The sequence below is a fragment of the Atractosteus spatula genome, chromosome 1, assembly GCF_055471065.1.
Source record: "Atractosteus spatula isolate fAtrSpa1 chromosome 1, fAtrSpa1.hap1, whole genome shotgun sequence".
NCBI lineage: Eukaryota > Metazoa > Chordata > Actinopteri > Semionotiformes > Lepisosteidae > Atractosteus > Atractosteus spatula.
This window is the reverse complement of record NC_142706.1, coordinates 68,274,241-68,293,897: the sequence shown is the minus strand read 5'-3', so window position 1 is coordinate 68,293,897 and position 19,657 is coordinate 68,274,241. Positions and strand designations below refer to the sequence as shown.

At 36.6% G+C, this 19,657-nt stretch overlaps 1 protein-coding gene across 1 annotated transcript in view; it reads right to left on the bottom strand.

Annotated features, from left to right (window-relative positions):
- Positions 1-19,657, bottom strand: part of afg2a (AAA ATPase AFG2A) — a 149,283-nt gene that overhangs the window by 112,608 nt on the left and 17,018 nt on the right. The window contains exons 10-13 of the mRNA XM_088918006.1: positions 12,122-12,276; positions 10,341-10,550; positions 2,988-3,041; positions 1,600-1,679 (exon numbers count right to left, since the gene is read on the bottom strand). Of these exons, the coding sequence (XP_088774132.1) occupies positions 1,600-1,679; positions 2,988-3,041; positions 10,341-10,550; positions 12,122-12,276 (499 nt within the window). The remainder of the gene's footprint in view (positions 1-1,599; positions 1,680-2,987; positions 3,042-10,340; positions 10,551-12,121; positions 12,277-19,657) is intronic.

The following is a 19,657-nucleotide window of genomic DNA, read 5'->3' as shown; positions in this document are numbered from 1 at the left end:
TCTGTCAACAACAATTAAGCAAATATTCCCATGCAAGAGGTACAGAATGTATGTCACGGAAGCTAAACTAATAAACGACTCAATTTTTTTTTGTTACTCTTAATTACTTTTTAATGACCGTATGTTCCAGTATGCTTGAGTGCCATTAGAACAATCTAGTAGGCTTTCCGATCATTAGGTATATGCCACACTGGTAATCACGAGCCAGCGGTCTCCCGGATTTCAATGCACTCAAGCTCCTAATTATCTGGTTAGTACCCGTCATACAGCAAGACATTTGCTGGAGAAATCTGAGTAAATCTGTCTCCGCTTGCAGCCTTCCTGGGATCTGCACACACTGTCCTCAAGTCTGGAGTCCTAGAGACACAACCACAACACTGCTGTGCTCTGCTGGGCACATCTAACCCATCGCCAAGGTTTCAGGCAGATGATTATTTAAGTCCTGCATCAAACGGTTAAAAAACACAGCGGGCAAGTGCAAATTCCATCCACACCAAATCAGTTTGCAATATCTGTCTTGTCTGAGTTCCCACACCATTTAGTTTCAGTTGATTTTAATGGGAATTATGCTTCATATTGAACTTCCCATCTGGTTCTGATTGCACAATGAAACACTTGTGCACATCACCCATCCTTCAAGCTCTACAAGACAGATGTTCCACATGCCATTGGATTACACAATGAGGAAAAGGCACTGTGCTTTACTGATAAATCAAGATGCATTTTTTCCATAAAACAGTTAATTCTGTCTAACGTCTAAACCTCAATATGTGAGATATGGTGTTAGTAGAAAATATCAATTCTCATTAGACTACTACAAAGATGACCAGAAAGCACATAAAATTATTTGTCAGCATACACTGTACTGATAATATGCACATTAAAAAACAATGTACTGGCAATAACCCACTTCTTCAAAAGGGCTGTATTTTTAAGTTATTAAAAAAAACACAGATATACTTTGTTTTAGAATGATCCATCTATAAACAGCCTTGTTTCGTATGACCTCTGTTGGCCTCCAGCACATACCGAATATTCATAGTAACAACTCGTTTCCTCTAAACCAGTAAAACATTTCCACACGTCTTTCCTGGAAAACAGCACTTAGACATGTTTGGATTTACTGCAATGAACTCGGCTCCAAGTCATTAGCTGACTGTGACAAGGCCCCAAGCAGCAAAGACAAATGGCTGGGACCGGCTGGCTAAGACGCACTTTGTTTTCTGGCAAGACATTCACTCCTTTAACAGGCCTGAGGCAAAATCAGCGAAATGTATATCACCCATCCAATCAGCACTAACTCTCCTGTAAGGCACTGTGAGGCTTAGAACATAACAAATTATGAATGGCACTAGATGTGGAAGTACTGTATCAGAGCAATTATTTAAATTCTCAATGTGTGCAGTAAAGGAGCTTCTAGCCATACATACAGTATGACATACAATTCAAACTCCAAACTAGACGGACATCAAATAATAATTACTGGCAATTATAATTCCAACTGGATTTTTTTAAAAACAATATACTGAACAAGCTAGTATGGAAGTTAAAAAGCACAGCACTTCAGTGTCAGACTGGTAACAGTCAAGCAATAATTACCTTCCTCTTTCAACTGCAAGGGCATCAATCTCATCAAAGAACACAATGGAGGGAGCCACAGCCCTGGCTTTCCTGAAGACCTAACATTAGGAAGGGGAGAAATCCAGGAAGAAACTCTTAGTAACTGTCTGGTTGGTTTAATTCTTCTCAACATGAATCTGTACATTGTGTCTGAATAGAAAGACACTGTATATATTTATGAGGTGAATCTTATCAATTATTTCTGCTAACCCTTGTTGAAGCATGGAGTACTTTGTGTCAATCTGTCTGAAATTGATTATTCAAAAGCAATCTACTGTACTTGAGAAGAGCCAGTCCAAATCACTCCCAAGCACAAGTAATCATTACTCACATTCAATGTTAAATCAAACACTGATTAGCAAGTTAAAAACCACATCCTATCCCCTGGAAATATGAACACATTTTGTGCACCAAAATGAACAGGAACTTTTTTGAAGACCTTATAGCAAAAGGGCACAGAAAACAAGTTTAAATATTTATTTCTTCTTCTGAAAAACAAAGCACAGTAGACTTCTTCAGGATAAACAATGAAACAGTAACTGGAGGGGAAAAAAGGAAGGTTATTTAAAACTGTGGCACTTCTTTACAAACAGTGTTGTTGAAATATGGAAATATGAAATAAGCTACTCAGCCTTATTGTTAAAGCCAATACCCTGGCTTCTTTCAAATAATAGATGAATAAGATTCTCGGATAAATTAGCTTTTAACTACTAAATGGGCAAGACAGGCCATATTGCCTCCTCTCATTTGTAAAATTTCGTATGTTCTTATGTTCATATGCAATGTGTAATGTAATATGTAATATGTAATAAGCTGTAATGAAGGGGCATGCATAGACATTTTCCACTTTGGGCAAACTGTGTCCCTAATTCATTTACTACAGATATGCTTGCAGTTAATGACAATAAGAAAGTTTGGGCACCTTGCCATAAGATCAAAAAAGGATTCTTTCCATATTGGAACATGGATTGAATCATGTTTGGACAATTTTAAGCCATCATCTGCAACCTTCTTTGCAACCTAAAAGTTATCTATGAACCATCTATACGCCCATGTGCTGATGGAAAGAAGGCTTCTACCATCATTTTACCAAATTAGACCTTCCTCATCTGTCAAACTGATTTTAGAAAAAAATATAATGGCACTTTAATCACATCTGTGTTACCATACACCTTGTTAAGAGAATAAAACAATGGTGAAATAAAAACTTTAATTTTCAAGAGATGCTCATGGATTTTAAAGCCGGAGAATTTATAAGTCTCCCCCTCGGGCTAGAAAGGGCCTCTTTTGGAATCTAGCTCATGTTTATAGTGAGGTAAACCTCTGAGAACATCCTGAGATAAATAAATACATTTTTCTCCACTCACCTCTCTGACAGCTCTCTCAGATTCACCCACATATTTACTCAATAATTCAGGGCCCTAGAAAAGAAATAAAACATGAATAGAACATCTTCATTTACATAATGAAATACTCTGTAAACAGTAAGAATTATGTCATATTCTGGCAAATAATGCTCCGAAACGGTAAGAAATAAACGCAGAGTAAAAAGTAAGACCGAACGTGAGACTGAAAAAAGGACTTTAATGTGCAATAGACACATTATAATTTCATAGTTTAATATATAGGGACATTTGGCTATAGTTTTCACATTTCTCTTCTGAAATCAACATTATATGGTCTATAGTATCCCTCACAACATGCATCTCTATGCAGCAGCAAAAAGTCTCACACTCCTTTAATATACATTTTCTAAAAGAAACAGGAGAGTGACAGTCATTCTTGGGTTGCCACCTTATATGAGCACTCACAACACCACACACAGACCACACTGGTAGCACACAAACACTAGGTTTATAACTCTATTACCCAGGTAATACTCTACCTCTCAGACAAGACTATTTTAGCACACTGGTCACAATGTTTTAAATGTTAAATGTAAGGAAAAATATTCTTGCCCCCCCCCTAAAAATGGGTTTGTGTACTTCTGCACTCTCCTGTTGTACATATAGTTGACACAGGATGAGATGCTGACTGGAGAGCAAAAGCTGTATTTTCACATTTTTTTACCTGTCAAGCCATGACTAGCAAATTAGTAATTAATTTAAACTTAAGATGTTTATCTGTGTTAAATCAACCTGCAAATACATGACTTTATAACCCTGAATATATATCCACATTATGCAAATCAGAAAAACTGAACCTTAAACAAGTGCATGTATATACTTGTGATGTGCACCTGTGTTGTACAAACCTTAAAAAGGTGAACTTTAATTATATAAAACTACAAAGACATTAACTTTAACCATAACAAATATTACCCTGTAGATTATACTGCTAAAATGTTTATTTTGCTTCAGTTTTAAAAGTTTGATTTTTACCAAACTGGGTGAATTAGCTTAATCATCTTAGCTTCAAGTTCCTCTTTAGTTCCAATGGCTTTTCTTGTTGGCATGTTGATACCTGCCCAGCTGTGGACTTCTTGCTGGTGTGACCACCCCCAACTGACAGAGCAGCACAGCAAAACAACTATATTTTGTCAGCTATAAAAGCTGTTGCAGGTAGGGACTTTCTGAAATCTACACTTGCTTGACAAAATGGCACAACATCACAATGATCTGCAGCTTAAGCAATATAGACATGAGTATTCATGTGTTTGTGAAACAAACACTTAAGACTGCTCAAAGCCAAAACATGCAATGCCATTTTCAGATTTCATCTAAGATGTTAAATATAAAAATACAGCTGAAGATAAAGCATATTGATAGCCTGAACAGGAAAATGCAGTCTATGCACTGTCAGGAAATCTCTGCCAGTTTCTATACGGGGTCACACAAAGGAAGCGGCTGGAAAGCCCTAATCTGAGAACCCGTAAGGACAGTTTATTAAACATATTCAGTCACAAATACAGACCTTGAGCAGCAAGTCGGTCGTGCTTCCTATCATGTTTATGTGTTACATTGAGCAGAGCCTAGCAGGCTTGGTTTCTTTTAAAAGGATGCAATTTATTGCTGCCATGAGAAATTCCACATGTGCACTGTAAACTTTCAAGGCTCATTGTAGCTGTCTATGTAATGGTAAAGCAACAGTCCTTTAAAATGTTTTTTTTCTCTAGTCAATCTTGGAACTCCAAGCCCAGATCTCTCATTATGGAGGTCTCAGAGTCCTCATTAGCTCTCATATCTCAGTTTCAGGAATATACAGTATTAAAAGGTGTAAATGAATGAGCCACATAGGATACACATGAGCAGATGATGTGTATCCAATCTTCTATCTTGTGAAGATCTTTCTATCTTCACATGTCTTCCAGGCCCTGATTTAGCAAAGCATCCCCATAGCACGATACTGCTTCACAATTCACAGTAGGGATGGTGTCCTACTGGTTACTGATTATGCCAAACATAACGCCAAAAGGGTCAATTTTGAGGCCAAAAGGGTCAATTTTGGTTTCATCAGACCATAGAATCTCCATCAAATTGCACAGTATAGTTGAGATTTGATGTGAGTTTTTTGTCACTTTTACATGAAGCACCAAGGCAATTGGCATATGCACAGTTTCTCCCACCTCAGCAATGGAAGACTGTAATTACTTTCAAGTTGCCACAGGCTTCATGATGCCCTCCCTAACTAGTGCTTTTCTCACCTGGATACTATGTTTTTGAGGACACCTGGTCTTCAGAGTTTCAGAGTTGTGCCGCATTTTGTACATTTCTTCATAATGGACGTTTCTGTGCTTTGGCGGATATGTAATGCTTTTGGGATTTTCTTATACCCTTCCCATAATTGGTGCTTTCCAAAAACTCTATCCCAGATTTACTTTGAAAGTTCCTTTGTGTTCATGATGGAGTTTTTGTAGAGAGCTGTACTGATCAACTGTGGGTCCTACCGTAGATAGGTATATCTCCTAAGTGCACACAGGTAGACTCCATTCTACAAATTATGTGACTTCTAAAGACATTAGGATGCACCAGAGTCTATTTAGGTGTGCCAAAGTAAAAGGGGGTGAATACTTATGCAATCACCTATTTTACACTCATTTTCTGTTTTATATTTATAATTAATTTAGGATGATCTGTAGAATTTAGTTTATAATTTGACATTACAGAGTGTTTTGTGTTGATCAATGGCAAAAAAAAATCCATATAAATAGACTAATTCTATGTTGTAACACAGTGAAATGTGAAAAAGTTCAAGGGGTGAAAACACTTTTGGAATGATAATGTATATCTGGACTACAAAAAACAAAGGGCTTTGCTAATAACATTACAGATTCTTAAAAAGATTGGACTCAGTTGTTCTTTCTAGGTGTACCATATAAATGTCCTCTTGAGATTTTACTAGTATGAACTTCTTAAATGCACTGAAACATTTTATTCTACAGCAATTAAGCTTTTTTTTTCATCTTCATATGACATGAAAGTTCAGCTTTCACCAGGGAAGTAAATACTATGTTTGTAAATACTAAATACTAAAATGAAGGTTGCCTACCCCGTGGTAAAAATAGTGGAAAAAACCCAAACAAACCAAAGGAAAGGAAAAAAAGGCCAGTCTAAAGAACAGCTGAAATCTAGCTTAGAAATCTTTCAATGATTAAAGAAAAGTTATTTTTGAAACCGTAATTGTCAAGGAGCCTACAGAACAAAAGATAAATATCTACAGCACCAGGATTCTCTAGGACCTTGTCCCCTTCAAAGCATGTAAACATCAACTTTAAAACCATGTTTTCCTTTTAAGAAGCTTTTAAAACAATACTGCTCATTTCTGTCTAAAAGGCAGAAAACACTGAACAACAACAGCTTTTTGTCTCTTATAATAACGTTATAATAACTTTATGAAATTCTTTTTTAGCTTTCACTACAGGTAACATACTCCATCATCTTTACCTGTTCATGGGAAGATCCCATTTAATGTTTTCTTATATTCTGGAATCCACTGTGCACTGGTCAGAGAATAAATGAGTATAATATAATGGACTTCCTAATTCTGATTACCCTATTTCTTAACAAAATATTTAAACAGCAAATATTTAATATTTAGTGGAAAGGTTATGGTTAAAAAATTTCTAATCTCATTGTTATGCACTTGCACGAGCAAAAACAATAACATAACAAATTATTTAATTTCTGCTATTGGAAAAATAATGTTTTTAATGATCTGAACAGGAAATAGTTTTTTGCTTAGTCAGATCTGTAAAATCTGAAATCTAAAGGTTTTTTATTTTTTTTATCTTTTACTATGATCTGGCCCCTCTTAAAAGCTCACCTGTTCAGAATGCAGTGGTGAATACAAAACTCTGCTCCTCATACTACATTACAGAATACAGCTATTGAATGATGTAGTCTTATTTTTACTGTGCACGTCTGTATAAGATGATGTATTATATTCTGAACTGTTGTGATGTGCCCATAATGCTGTGTCCAATAAACATACATAAAATATACAGTATAAAATACTTAAATGTTTTGTAAGAATTGTAATTTAATCTATTCAATGCTGTTCACATTTCAACACTGTTAAAAACAGTGTTGGCCAAACCATAATACGAGATAATTACGAGATATTGTAATCTGTTGCAAGCAGTGCTGTATGTTGATAACATCATGGATGTTCTAATTCAAGCCCATCTTAATTCTGAAGACCCAGACTAATCTTCACAATTTTCAGAGGAGTTAACTTCTAAACCCTTATGGCTGGTTTCTAAAAGAGACCAGTTATTGTCTTTTCTCTCCAAATATGATCCATGAAAAACAAAACAATGTTGGTTCTTTTTCTCTTTCTCTGTCTCACCAAAGTAATCCTTTCCATAAAACCACAACATACAAAAAGCCCCTGATCTCTTTCTCATCGCTTTGTTTACTTTTATTATCAAACTCTTCATGAGTCTCCAACCTTTTAACCTGCAACTTTTGTATTGTATTGAAACAGAAAAGAATAGCTTCTGAAGTAAACTGTAAATTGCACAGAACTATTCGAGTTTAATGCTACATCTGTTTGGTTTACATCAGCAATTTCCATCAGCACTTGGATAAGCATGTATTGCTGTAGATCCACCCTTTCTAACTGTGTTTGACTCAACTGGACCTTACAGACTCAAAGAGCCCCACATGCACCTATAAAAATGATTCCACAGCAAGCTGAACAAAGCCATGCACTATGTATTTCAACCCTTTTGGACTGATTAGGATGCAGTTCAGTAAAGTCTATCTTGAAGTCACACATTTACTACAAACATAATTTTATGGATTTAATAGAATGATATGAAGAACCAGAAATTAATAGTCTAAAGGCAGTTAACAAAAGTACCAATATGATTTGAGTTGAATGAGTAACAATATGATAGTATGTAGAAGTGTCTGGCAATGTATTGCAAGAGCACTCCTGATCTAAAAACATATCAATAAACCTCTCATTATCATAGACCATAACTAAATTCATTACTTCCTGAAAATGAGTTTAAAAACCTATGAGTTGCAAAACTTATTCAACATACTTGTACAGTACATTATACATTACACCAATTAAAAAGTTGTGGAAGTCACATGCCAAATATATGCAGTTCATATCAAGTAATTAGTAGCTTATTTCATTTACAATTCATTCCTAATCTCAAGTCATATTACCATCTGTGAATGGCTAATAATGTTCTGTTCGTCCCAGGGCAATTGAGTGATGGAATTTGAACAACACAGGTCACCAAGGCTACACCACAAAGCAAATTCTTGCAAGTACAGCTGCTGTGTCAGAATAAGCTTTCATTATTCTGCAGTGGACAAAATAAATGAAATAGTTTAAACTTTTGGAATAATCAAAAGGCTCCAGATCTGGACCCTCAGATGTAACCATCTTTAAAACATTCTTTGGTGTGGAAAATATGACAAAGTCTTGTTGCTTGATTAAAACTGCATGGATTCTCACAATTACCATATTTTTGTTGGGGGCATTTTCCATGAAAGTCCTATCATGTCTAAAGATGGATGCCACAAAATCTTAGCTGCAAGACCTGAGAATAAAGACCAGGAAAGAGTTACTCAAACTCTTCTACGGTGATCCTAAAGAATGACTCATCTGGTAACTGATGATGAAACAGGGATTCACAGATTAGTTCCTGAGATCAAGCTTCAATCAATGCAGTAGAAGCTCCCAGAATTGCTGCCCACAAAGAAGGTCTGCAAAATGATCACAGCAGACTTTATCATCAATAAAGACAAGTAAAACTGTTGCAGAGGCACCATTACCTCCTCCCTGCTTCAGAGAGCATGTTTCCTGGGACAATGTGAAGGTCCTTTCTTTCCCCACATCTTAAAATTTCTATCACTTGGTAATGAGGTTTACCCTGATCTCATCACTCACATCTTTGTCATTTCAAACAAATTCTGAAGCAAAAATAAGTTCTGACTTTGCCATCCTAAATCATTTGGACAACATGGTATTTATTGTACATCCAAGCTGCATAAATTCTTGAACGCTCCTTGCAAACAGTAAAATCTTATCGAAAAACAACAGGCCTTTTAAGAAGTAACACCCCAAGAAAAGTGCATCTTAAACTTTCCAAATGTAGAAATGGTCATCATTTAAAATCTGTGCACTAGGTTTCTCCTTAAATTAGAAGAACCTTGAACACAAACAGCAGAAAAAGAAAAGGCAAAAAAGAAAAATATTCTCACATGAATATGTATGCACAGGCTGAACTTCAGTAAATGAATTTCACTGACATTTCTCTTGGATCACAGCAGTTGAACCTGGACTAAATTTAATCAGGGACTTGTTGAGCAATTCTGTCATGGACCCTTCAAACACTCCCCCACAACTGCAAAGCAGTTTTCAAATAACACAGAACCAGTCAACAATTCCAGAGCCAATTAATCTCCTTTAACATGCTGCTGCTGCCATGTGGGAGTTGCTGAGGAAATTTCAGCTGTAAAATATCTCCGGGTGATGTATGGAGAAGACAAACAAAAGGTCAGCAGATGTCAAGTGAGGAGCCCTTTTAGGTCTTTACGGTGGTATCCTGGGGAGCTCACAGCACAAGGAGAGGAAGCACAGCAATGAAGCTTTTGCATGAATGGAAAGAAGCCAACTGCTTTGTACAAAACTAACATTTAACCAAGAGGAACAAAAACATCACAGGCATTCTTTCATTACTTTTTACTCCACTGCAGTATGCCTCCTCAACAGCTAACTGCAACGCCTCAGACTCAATGCACATCTGCACTATGCACTTTTTCCAGGTCTACTGTGTTTTTTTTTCCACTAATACATATTTATTGTTCTCCACAACACATTCATTGTTCTGTTGTTATTATTTAATTCAGTATGTTTGTAATGCACTGTCTACATTGCGTGGTGTCTGTTGTACTATGTAGGGGCTGTTGTACTGTGTATGAGCCGAGAGATCAGCGCGAATAAGAATTCCAATGTTCACGTACATGTGGCAATAAACTTCTCTACTAAACCACTTGAAAGTCTTCTGACACTGAAACTCATATGTTTCACCGACCTCCCTAGGTCTGCTAACTTTACAGTTGTATGGCTCTACAGAATTATAAAATTATAAAAAACACAGAATTCACTTTATTTTTAAAATGCTAATTTAAGTACTACCTATCTCTTTATAAAATAATTTTTGGCCTTTTTATAAAAGGCCAAGGGAAAACACTGCGATAAGCCCCCTGTTAAAGGACCAGGCTCTTTCCAAACCCACACATATATAACACAAGTACCTTTATGGCCAAGAAGTTGATTCCACTCTCATTTGCTAAGGCCTTTGCTATCATTGTCTTGGAGCAGCCAGGAGGACCATACAGGAGGATTCCTTTTGGGGGGCTAATACCCATCCGAGAGAAAGACTCTGGGTGCTTCAGTGGCCATTCCACAGCCTGTTTAAGCTTCAACTTCACCTGGTCCATCCCTCCAACATCTGCCCAACGTACCTGTGCATTCAGTAAAAAATAAAATAATTACATTACCAGATGATAACTATATTTACTGAAAGGCACATTTGCAAACTCCAGAGTTATTTAATTTGAATGTCTTTAAAGTATGGTCGAATGACATCAGCTTCTAGTTAAGGGTTCGACATATGATAATCTGTGGTCAGCCAATGTACTACACATACAGTACAGTACATGTGCCTCACAGAGAAATCTTACAAGGCCTTTCAGTAAAGGGCTGGAAATCACATTCCTTACTGGTTTTGCTGCACACCACTACGTCTGTGCCTGCGTAATAGAAGGAGAGATTGCATTTCTGAGCTTCTGATACCTTAAAAGGTGAAGAAACTACAGGAAACAGATGTTTTATTTTTTGCATGCACCTTCATGAATTACTCTTAAAACAACACTTATGCATTTGCTTTTCACTTAATGCACAGTGATTCAAGGCAGCCAACTTGTAGACTCTGTTTTCTGAAAGAACTTCTAATGACAATAAAGACAAGTATATTCTGAATTAAGACTGTAATATTAGCCATTAGCCTGGTACACCAACCATCAAAATATGACTGATAAGACAATATATACCTTGAGGACACAGAAATAACAGCTCCATACACTTTCATTTAATCTGTTTTTGCAAATAATATGATCCCAGCCCACTGTGGGTTGTCTCCAGTTAATAAGGTACGTAATGGAAAACTGGCTCCTGTCCACAAACTGTAAATACCACACATTAAACATTTCAGAGAAAGACAGGAGGTTTCTGCATTTCCAGAATACAAAGCATTCTGCAGCCTCTGCCAATACCTGCACACTGTAAATCGATCAAACCAACAGAAGTGCCTAAACAGGTGTGCAGATGTGCAACCCAAATCTTTTAATGTTTTGCTATATGCATCAAAGATGAACTTACAAATACTATTTTAACTGGAAGTTATAAAAGCTTGTTTAATTTCTTACCCCCCTTTCAAAATAATTACTTGACTGTATTTTTTTTTTTGCTGTTAACTCGGGCGACATTTATTTAGTTATTTATTTCAATGGGCAAAAGCTGTCAGATGAATGGTGGATTTTCTTTTCTGACTGCACTATAGCAACCCGTCCATTCTTCAAAATCAATTTCAGGATTACATCTTGTCCAGTTTCACTCCAAGGGGTTTTATGTAAATGAACTAGAAACAAATGTTTCCCCTCATGTGGATATAATCAAGTCTGCCTTTGCGGCCGGCCCTTCAAGCTGTGTACAGTAACTGAAGTCCTCCTTTGTTTTAGGCATCTAGCCACAGAACTAAAAATTTAGGGTGATCTCAATACAGCATAGGAAATTCATCCTTATTGGTATAATCCAATATCGTCTGTTTTAAATTAACACAAAGATGATGTGATGGTCTTCCTGTATGTTATATCTTGCACATGCAACCTCCTAACATCCTATATCTCATGGAAATGCTTCAACAAGATTTTCACCCTGGGACGGGTAGCAAGTACACTGTTTATCTGGCATTTGGAGTAGTTGAGTTGGCGCCACTATCCCATGCAAAAAGAGAAGGCTTAAAATGCTTACGCACTTTTGGGACATCAATCGCAACCTCTCGCATGGCGCTGGGTCGGACATCATTCATGGCTTGCTGGAAGTCCAGGAATGTGACTGCTACTGTTCCCATGACTTCAGCGTCTGAAAGCTGCGCGTCCTTGCTTAATGCCCGACGCAATGCATGTAGCCCTGTCAAGAGAAAAGGTGTTCAGCATGCGTGGAATCTCCTGTTCTGAAGAACTGTGATAAAATGAAGCAACTGAAAAGGATATGATTCGTTATTCTTGTACAATTAGGATGAGGGCTTTTCTCTGGACCCACCTATCATTACACAGCATTGCAAAGCTCTATATTTAGTTTTCAATTATTCATTTTACAATTGATATTGTTGTAATATTGAGCTAAATAATTTATCATTCTGACAGGCTCTGAGAACATGTAAACAGAGTAAGGGACACACAAATCTGGTGTCTAAGTAATAAAACCACTTTTTGTCTTAAAACAAACACATATACAACCAATCAATAACATTTTAAAAATACATTAAAGACAGACAGTACAGTACATATATTTAGTGTAGAATTATAGCAAATATACTTAGTGTATTCAAATGTAGTGCTACATTCAGGACTGATTAAACTTTTTTATACATGCGATTATATGTCACAGAGAAAAAAGACATGGTTCTTTCAAAACAATTACTATTAAATACCACTATAAAACAAAAAATTTCTCTCGATATCTGAATTAATCTCAAAGTGTCACAGTTTTCTAAGACGCATTGAAAGCCTTATTCAGTGCAAAGACTAAGGCGCTGAAAGAGAAGAAAGTGATGTTTCTCAAAACAGAAGATATAGCTAAACCATCAGAGTCGTGGACAACCTTTGGACTGGGAAGAGGCAAGTTCCTGGGTTACGTTAACAACTCAACATCTAAAGCTTTTCAAAGCTCTGCCTCTCGGAAGTTATGGAATTATTATAGTTATAGTCCATATAATGCAAAGTCTCATTAAATATGCAGTGAAATAAAGTTTTCTCCTGATCTTTTTAAAAACTAGATTTTTATCAACAGAATTTAAAAGGAATTAGGAATTTTAACTAACAAAGCAGATTGATAAAATGTGAACAACAGTTTACAATTAAGTATTTTATTATTTAAGGATTTTAAGAATTTAGAAGTAAGTATTCTGAATATACAACCAGTTCAAGCACTTAAAGAATAACATTGAAACATATGACTTCATTAATACCCATATTGTATACCCTTTCCTTAAGACCATTCAAGATATTACTCCCATCCCTCTCAAGCTTAGGCACTTGAGCAGGATTTAGAATTTAATTTTCAAGGACTGACAGAAAAATAATTGCCTTTAGGAGGTGTCCAAAACCTCAAAAATTTGTGACAAACAGTTAATAAGTTAATAAGTTAATAAGCACCAAAAAATTGACACATCATTTGAGCTATGTATGGAGAAGAATGTGCACACTGTAAAAATAATGAAAATAAAAAAACCCTCTTCTTTGGTATGAAGGAAATGCATTCAATGAGAACATGGAATAGAAGCAGCACGGGGAATATCAACAAAATGAACAAGATCTTCATTAAGGAGCTAATCTCTAAGTGCATGACAGGACACTATCCAGTAAACACAAAAATAAGGCTTCAGTGCTACACGTAGTCACCTTAAGTACCCTAAATGTACAAGAACTCAAGGACACTGCCAGGAATACAACCTGCTTCTTCATTTCAGGATATTGCGAATATCACTTAAAAACCAGCTCAGAGGCTTCCTTCAAAAAGCAAGGGTTAAAGCAGACAAGAAGGATTTACAATCAGACAAGGCTGTATCCTGTTTATATTTTTCAGGATCTGACCGAGACTTTAAAAAACACAATTAATACCGCAGCCAAGCGCAAGGTCAATGTGTTCCAGCTCGGGCCTTGTGCTCTCCCTGGAGCCCCACATCAATACTCTTCAGAAACCACTGCCGGATAAGACTGCAATCTCTTTGAATTAATGGTCTTTAACAGTACAAAAACATCTGTTCCAGCCTTAGTCAATAAGGCTAAATCACATTAAAGGCCAGCTTGCTGTGTCTGAAGTTTTCTATTAAAGCAGTAGCACCAGTACAGTACTGGAGCTTTGTTGATAAGTACATAAAAGTAATTTGAAGTTGTAAATAACTGTAAGCTCTTGGTTTGACTAGCCTCTTCTTACTGACTTCTTAAAAGTTGACCACTTTCAGACAAGTGAGGATGAGTGCCTGTTTATTCTTTTTACCATGAATTATTACTTTTTAAACCACAGGAAATTGGTTTAAGAGTATAGAAGAGATACTAGCACTCATAACAGCTCATTTTGAAAGGACAGTGTAATATAAATAGTTGCTTAACTACCTGAGCACTAAAGTATATAATGACTGCCACGAGTCTTATAAAAAAATAATAATATTTAGAGTGAGCAACTGCAATTTTCATTTGTTTTCATGAACAGGTATCATAAGTTGTCATGGTGACAGATCTGAAAGTAGCTTTTGTATTTTGACCAGAAAATACTGAAAATTTATGACCATGACTTTAAATTATATCTGTCACACTTTTTGCATATTCAGGTGGAATTGTGGAATTGTGAATGTTTGCCATTTTGTACAGCCAATACTGAAATTTAACTGTCAGTACTGACTGTTTCTGTACTCAGAAAGCAGTTAATATTGGATTAGTCCAGTTTTTTGGATAAGAACTACCGGCTCCCTTTTCTTTGAGGGGGGGGGGGGGGGTCAAGGGTATTTTATATGTGCAGTAGGTGCTGTTACCAAGGCAACCAGTAGGCTATGGCAACACAGAATGACCCCAAAAGAAAAGGAGAAAAATAATTAGAAAACAACCTTAAAGTATAATTTGCTGATTGTGATTATATGGTCTTTTTTATTTATAGCTCAATTGGCCTGCCTGTTGTTCTAAATGTACATGACAGAAAAAAGGAAAATGTTTCAAATGAAGACGTCATTTAAGACGCCCTCACTTTAACAAGGCCTGAACTGAAATCTGCCTTGTTTTGAGACAGTAGCAAACCTTTTAAAGTGGCCCATAAGGACATTTGTCACCATTTTCTTTTCTCATAATGTGATGCATATTTCAAAATTTAAGTCTAAATCCTTTAATATTCACTGTTCTAAGCTGTTTCATTTGAGGTACTGGAGGTCACTTGTAAAACCTACTCAACCTGGGTGTCCTGTTAGACAGATGATTAAATGCATTCCCGTAACTTGTCACCATAATCTATCAGAGGCAACAGTAGCTAGAACACATGCAACTCAAGCTTATGATAAACTGTTTTTAAGTTAATCAATGTGTTATACAAAACGTAATTCAGAGTCAGTGGGTGGCATAGTAGCACAGTGGATTGCATTGTTGCCTCATTACACTGGGGACCTGGGTTCAATTCCTGGAGTGCAATGTGCATGAAGTTTGTATGCTCTTCCCTTGTTTGTGTGGGCATTCTCTGGGTGCTCCAGTTTCCTCCCAGACTCCAAAGACATGGGTAGGTTAATTGGCTTCTGTGAAAACTGCCCCTGGTGTGTGTATGTGCATGTTTGTGTCTGTGTGTGCCCTGCAATGGACTGGCGTCCCCTCCAGAGTGTTTCCTGCTTTATGCCCATTACTTGCTGGGATAGGCTCCGACCCCCCTGCAACCCTGTATTGGATAAAGCAGTTAGAAAATGGAGCGACGGAATTCAGAGTCAATTCGCAAAAGTCCTGATCAATCTGCCCTGCATTTTATGCAATCAACCTTTTCAAGAAAATACAGGCATGCAGGACAGTTTCCTAAATAAGTCCAACAACTTCGAAAGAAGACTCTAGTATTAGGAATATATCAAACTAAATCCATGAAGTACTGACAGGTTAGAAATAAGATGGATGAAGTCAGTTCACAAAGTTATAATACTGAGGCTCACGGAGCTGAGGAAAAATAGTTTTGAAAACATTTGCATAAAGTCTATGTACTCAGCACAAAAAAGAAGAGTGTCAATATTTATTCAGAGCAAAACACTAAACCAACATCAGTCAACAAATGAAACCTTCAGCAATAACATTTCAGGATGCCAAGAGTCTCAGGAAAAAACAAAGATGTGCTGACAGATACCAAGAAGACTTAAATCTAAATTAATCCATTTTAAATGCCCTTACTGCAAAAGCCAAGACAGAGCCAAAAAATAACTAATCAAAAGAAAATATATTTAATTGAAAAAGGGATTGTATTCCATAAGCTGCTTAATCGCTGTCATGACAACTGTTCAACTATCTACTTTAACCACAATTTCTCCTTAAACAAACACAACATCTGCACCCACACATTACAGGATCTGATCAGGTGATCAGCATATACTTGCACTATCAGTGGAAGTCATAATCTCATTTATTATGCTCCGTTCCCTTGTCATACTGAAATAATACATACAGCATACACACACATGCACGGTACATGCAAATTTGAGAGTCAGCCCTCTGACTCCTTTCCAAAAAGTCCTGATCAATCTGCTCTCTATTTGCTTTTATGTAGCATCACTGCGGCTGCCACTGATCTGCTCCTCCTACCACACACTGAGGCCACAGCTGTGGGTGTGTCAGTATAAGTCCAGAGATGAAACCAGGGGAAAACACAAGCAGCAACACTATAAATCAGTTACTAAAAAAGGCCAAGATTTTGAGTAATACTGCTCAAGACTTCTCAATTAGTAACATCTCTATTATTGCACAAATACTGTTAAATCCAAAATGATGTGGTCACACAGGTGTTTTATGAGATTAAACTTCTATGCCTTTTCTGAACTTGAACTCGTAACCTATCCCTACAGTAGGTACCACACTTAGACAGCAATTCAGACTGCACAAAGTTAAAGAGTTAAACACAAGAGTTAGCAAGGCATTCTTTTAATCATTAGGAAATTATTCAAGTGGGGTAAACTGAGCTTGAGCCAGTGATCCTGTGGTTGTTAACCAAGCATGTTACCAATTAGAACATTTTAAAATAGAATCTTTTTTTTTTTGTGCTCCAGTTTCAATCCGGAGGGTCATCACAAACAACCGCTGCGTTATCATGGCCATGGATGTGGAAAACAAACTGCGCCAAAGACGTCAAAGATGCATTTTAAATCAAAACCTAAACCAATAAAGAAACCTCCAAAGTAAACACATTGAGGGAAAGTATTTATAATAAAAACTACAGTCTTTAAATAAAATGTACAGTAAAAGCACCAATTGGGAGAGGAAATAAATTATTTTCACATGCAGGATCTTGGCTTGTTTTAATCTTGTAAAGCAGCCCAAGCTCTTCAACTGGGCAATTAAGCACTGGTGTACGGGGCCTCTGGGGATACATCTTTCAAGCTGCAGGTCAAAACAGAGCCACTTGCTTTAACTGTATTTATAAAACATGGAAAAAAGTTGATTTGTCTATTTAAAAAAAATGTCCACAGTGAACAAACACTGAAAGATACAGTAACTTGATCCATCTTTCTTACTAAGGAGTTAATGAAAAAAACAGCTCTTGTGAATGAGCTGACTTGCCTCCACTAGGAACACATTCATATTTCCAGAATGCTGCTGAAATTGTAGCACTCCACAATGCCTATGAGTAACAGGTCAAAAAAGGAGCATTTTAGAGTCAGAACTATACAGCACAGAAAGCTTAAAATATCCTTCAGCTGGAAGAGTCTGAATGGAAAAGCAATGCCCTTGGACTGAAAGTAAAATAGCTTTGGCATTACACCATCAAAAAACAGTAACATTTTCATTACTTTGATGGGCTTCCGGACAACTGCTAGCACCTGTATTTACAATAAAGAACAGCTGTTCCAAGTAGCAACACCACAATTACACAGGCTCTTAAAAACAGAATGATCATTAGGAGAAGGTAAGAACAGAGGTTAAAGAGAACACTATGAACATTTCCGGATTTTATAAACAGTTTGGCTAAATAAACTTAATGTACTGATCCTGTAATATTTATGTTAGTTGGACTAAAATGTCACGGACAGCCATACAAGGATAAGAGGATAAGAGAGACTGCTATATATGGAAAACTATGGTTCTAAACATCATCTAGCATTTAGCCATGTTTATGTCATTCACGTCTTTCGTCCAGAATTTATATCAAATACAACGTTAGCCTCCAAGTTTTTTTTTTTAGAAAGATACCTCAGTTACATTTTTTTTCCCTCCAAGAATCTGAGGAACTTTAACAAACCCGTCTTTCCTAAAAGCTACACGTGCTTTTACCCAGCACAGTAATCCTCTTTGCCGTTCAAACCTTTTTAAGGGTGATTGTAAGTTTTGCCAAGAATAATTAGCTCGTGACCATGAAAGCCATGAAAAATGACTTATTTTCTGCAGTCTGATTTTCTATTCTTAATGTATTCCTCTCTGTTTCTTGTATTGTTCTTTTTAATTATAAATTCCATTTTTATTATCTGTTGAGGAATCCACAAAGCACAGGTATATTTGTGTAGTAATAGTGTCATTTTATTATCCAATCCATAAAATATAAATAGCTCGAGATATAAGCTGATTGGAAAGTTTTCTGTCACATCCAGGCTGTAGTCCCACCTCGTTCTTGTCTGGGTTGCCAAGATGCTTACCAGAAACAAGAGGTTTTCTGTAAACATATGAAGATGAACGGATGAAGTTTTAGGACATTGTGCAGTGAATAAATAACTCATGCAATTGATTACATTCTATAAAAGGTGCAATCACTCACTTGAGCACAAAAAGTACATCACCATGTAATTTACAAAAACAATGTGTGACGTGTTTGGAAATTCCAACAATTGGGTGAAACCAAGAGCAAAGCCATATGAGACACAACCACTGTTAATACGTCCCACTGCCGTAGTAATGAAAGTTTTGCGTTTTTGTATGGCTGATGAGAAAATCACCAGTGCACACAATTGTTGACAAAAATGTCTGATTTTTGTAGTAACAATAATATTTGTTTCCGTACTAGTTATGCAAGAGAAATGTATGGATTTGAAGAACTGACTTTGAAAAACACTGTTGAAGTCAGGATCTTAAGGCTCTTGGAATAATTATGCTTCACCACAAGAGGTCAGCAAACAGTATAAGAACACTAGAAAAACCAGTCCTGAAAATTAAAAGAAAATGGGACACTTTCTTGTAAATTTAGAAATACAGTATACAGTATTTATGCACAGATTTGCAAATGCACAAAAAAGTGCAATATTAAAAAATGCAGATGGGCACAGGTAAGAATGGCTGTCTGAGAACATTTGTCTTTGGAAAACCAAAATATCAACAAGCTAGGGAGAATTATCGACGTTTCTTTGTACAACCTTAGCACAAGCTTCAGTACAAAAAACAATAACAGCTTCGACAAGTAGGCATTAATAATTTACTAATTAGCAAAGAAAAGCAGTTAAAGAGTTACACACACTAATTTGCACATCACACCTCAATATTTTTCACATTTTGCTTGCTACTTTTTCCTGGTGTTTGCTTCTACAGGTCATCCTGTCTTGTGGAAAATACCAATGCCCAGAACTTCACGTACACTT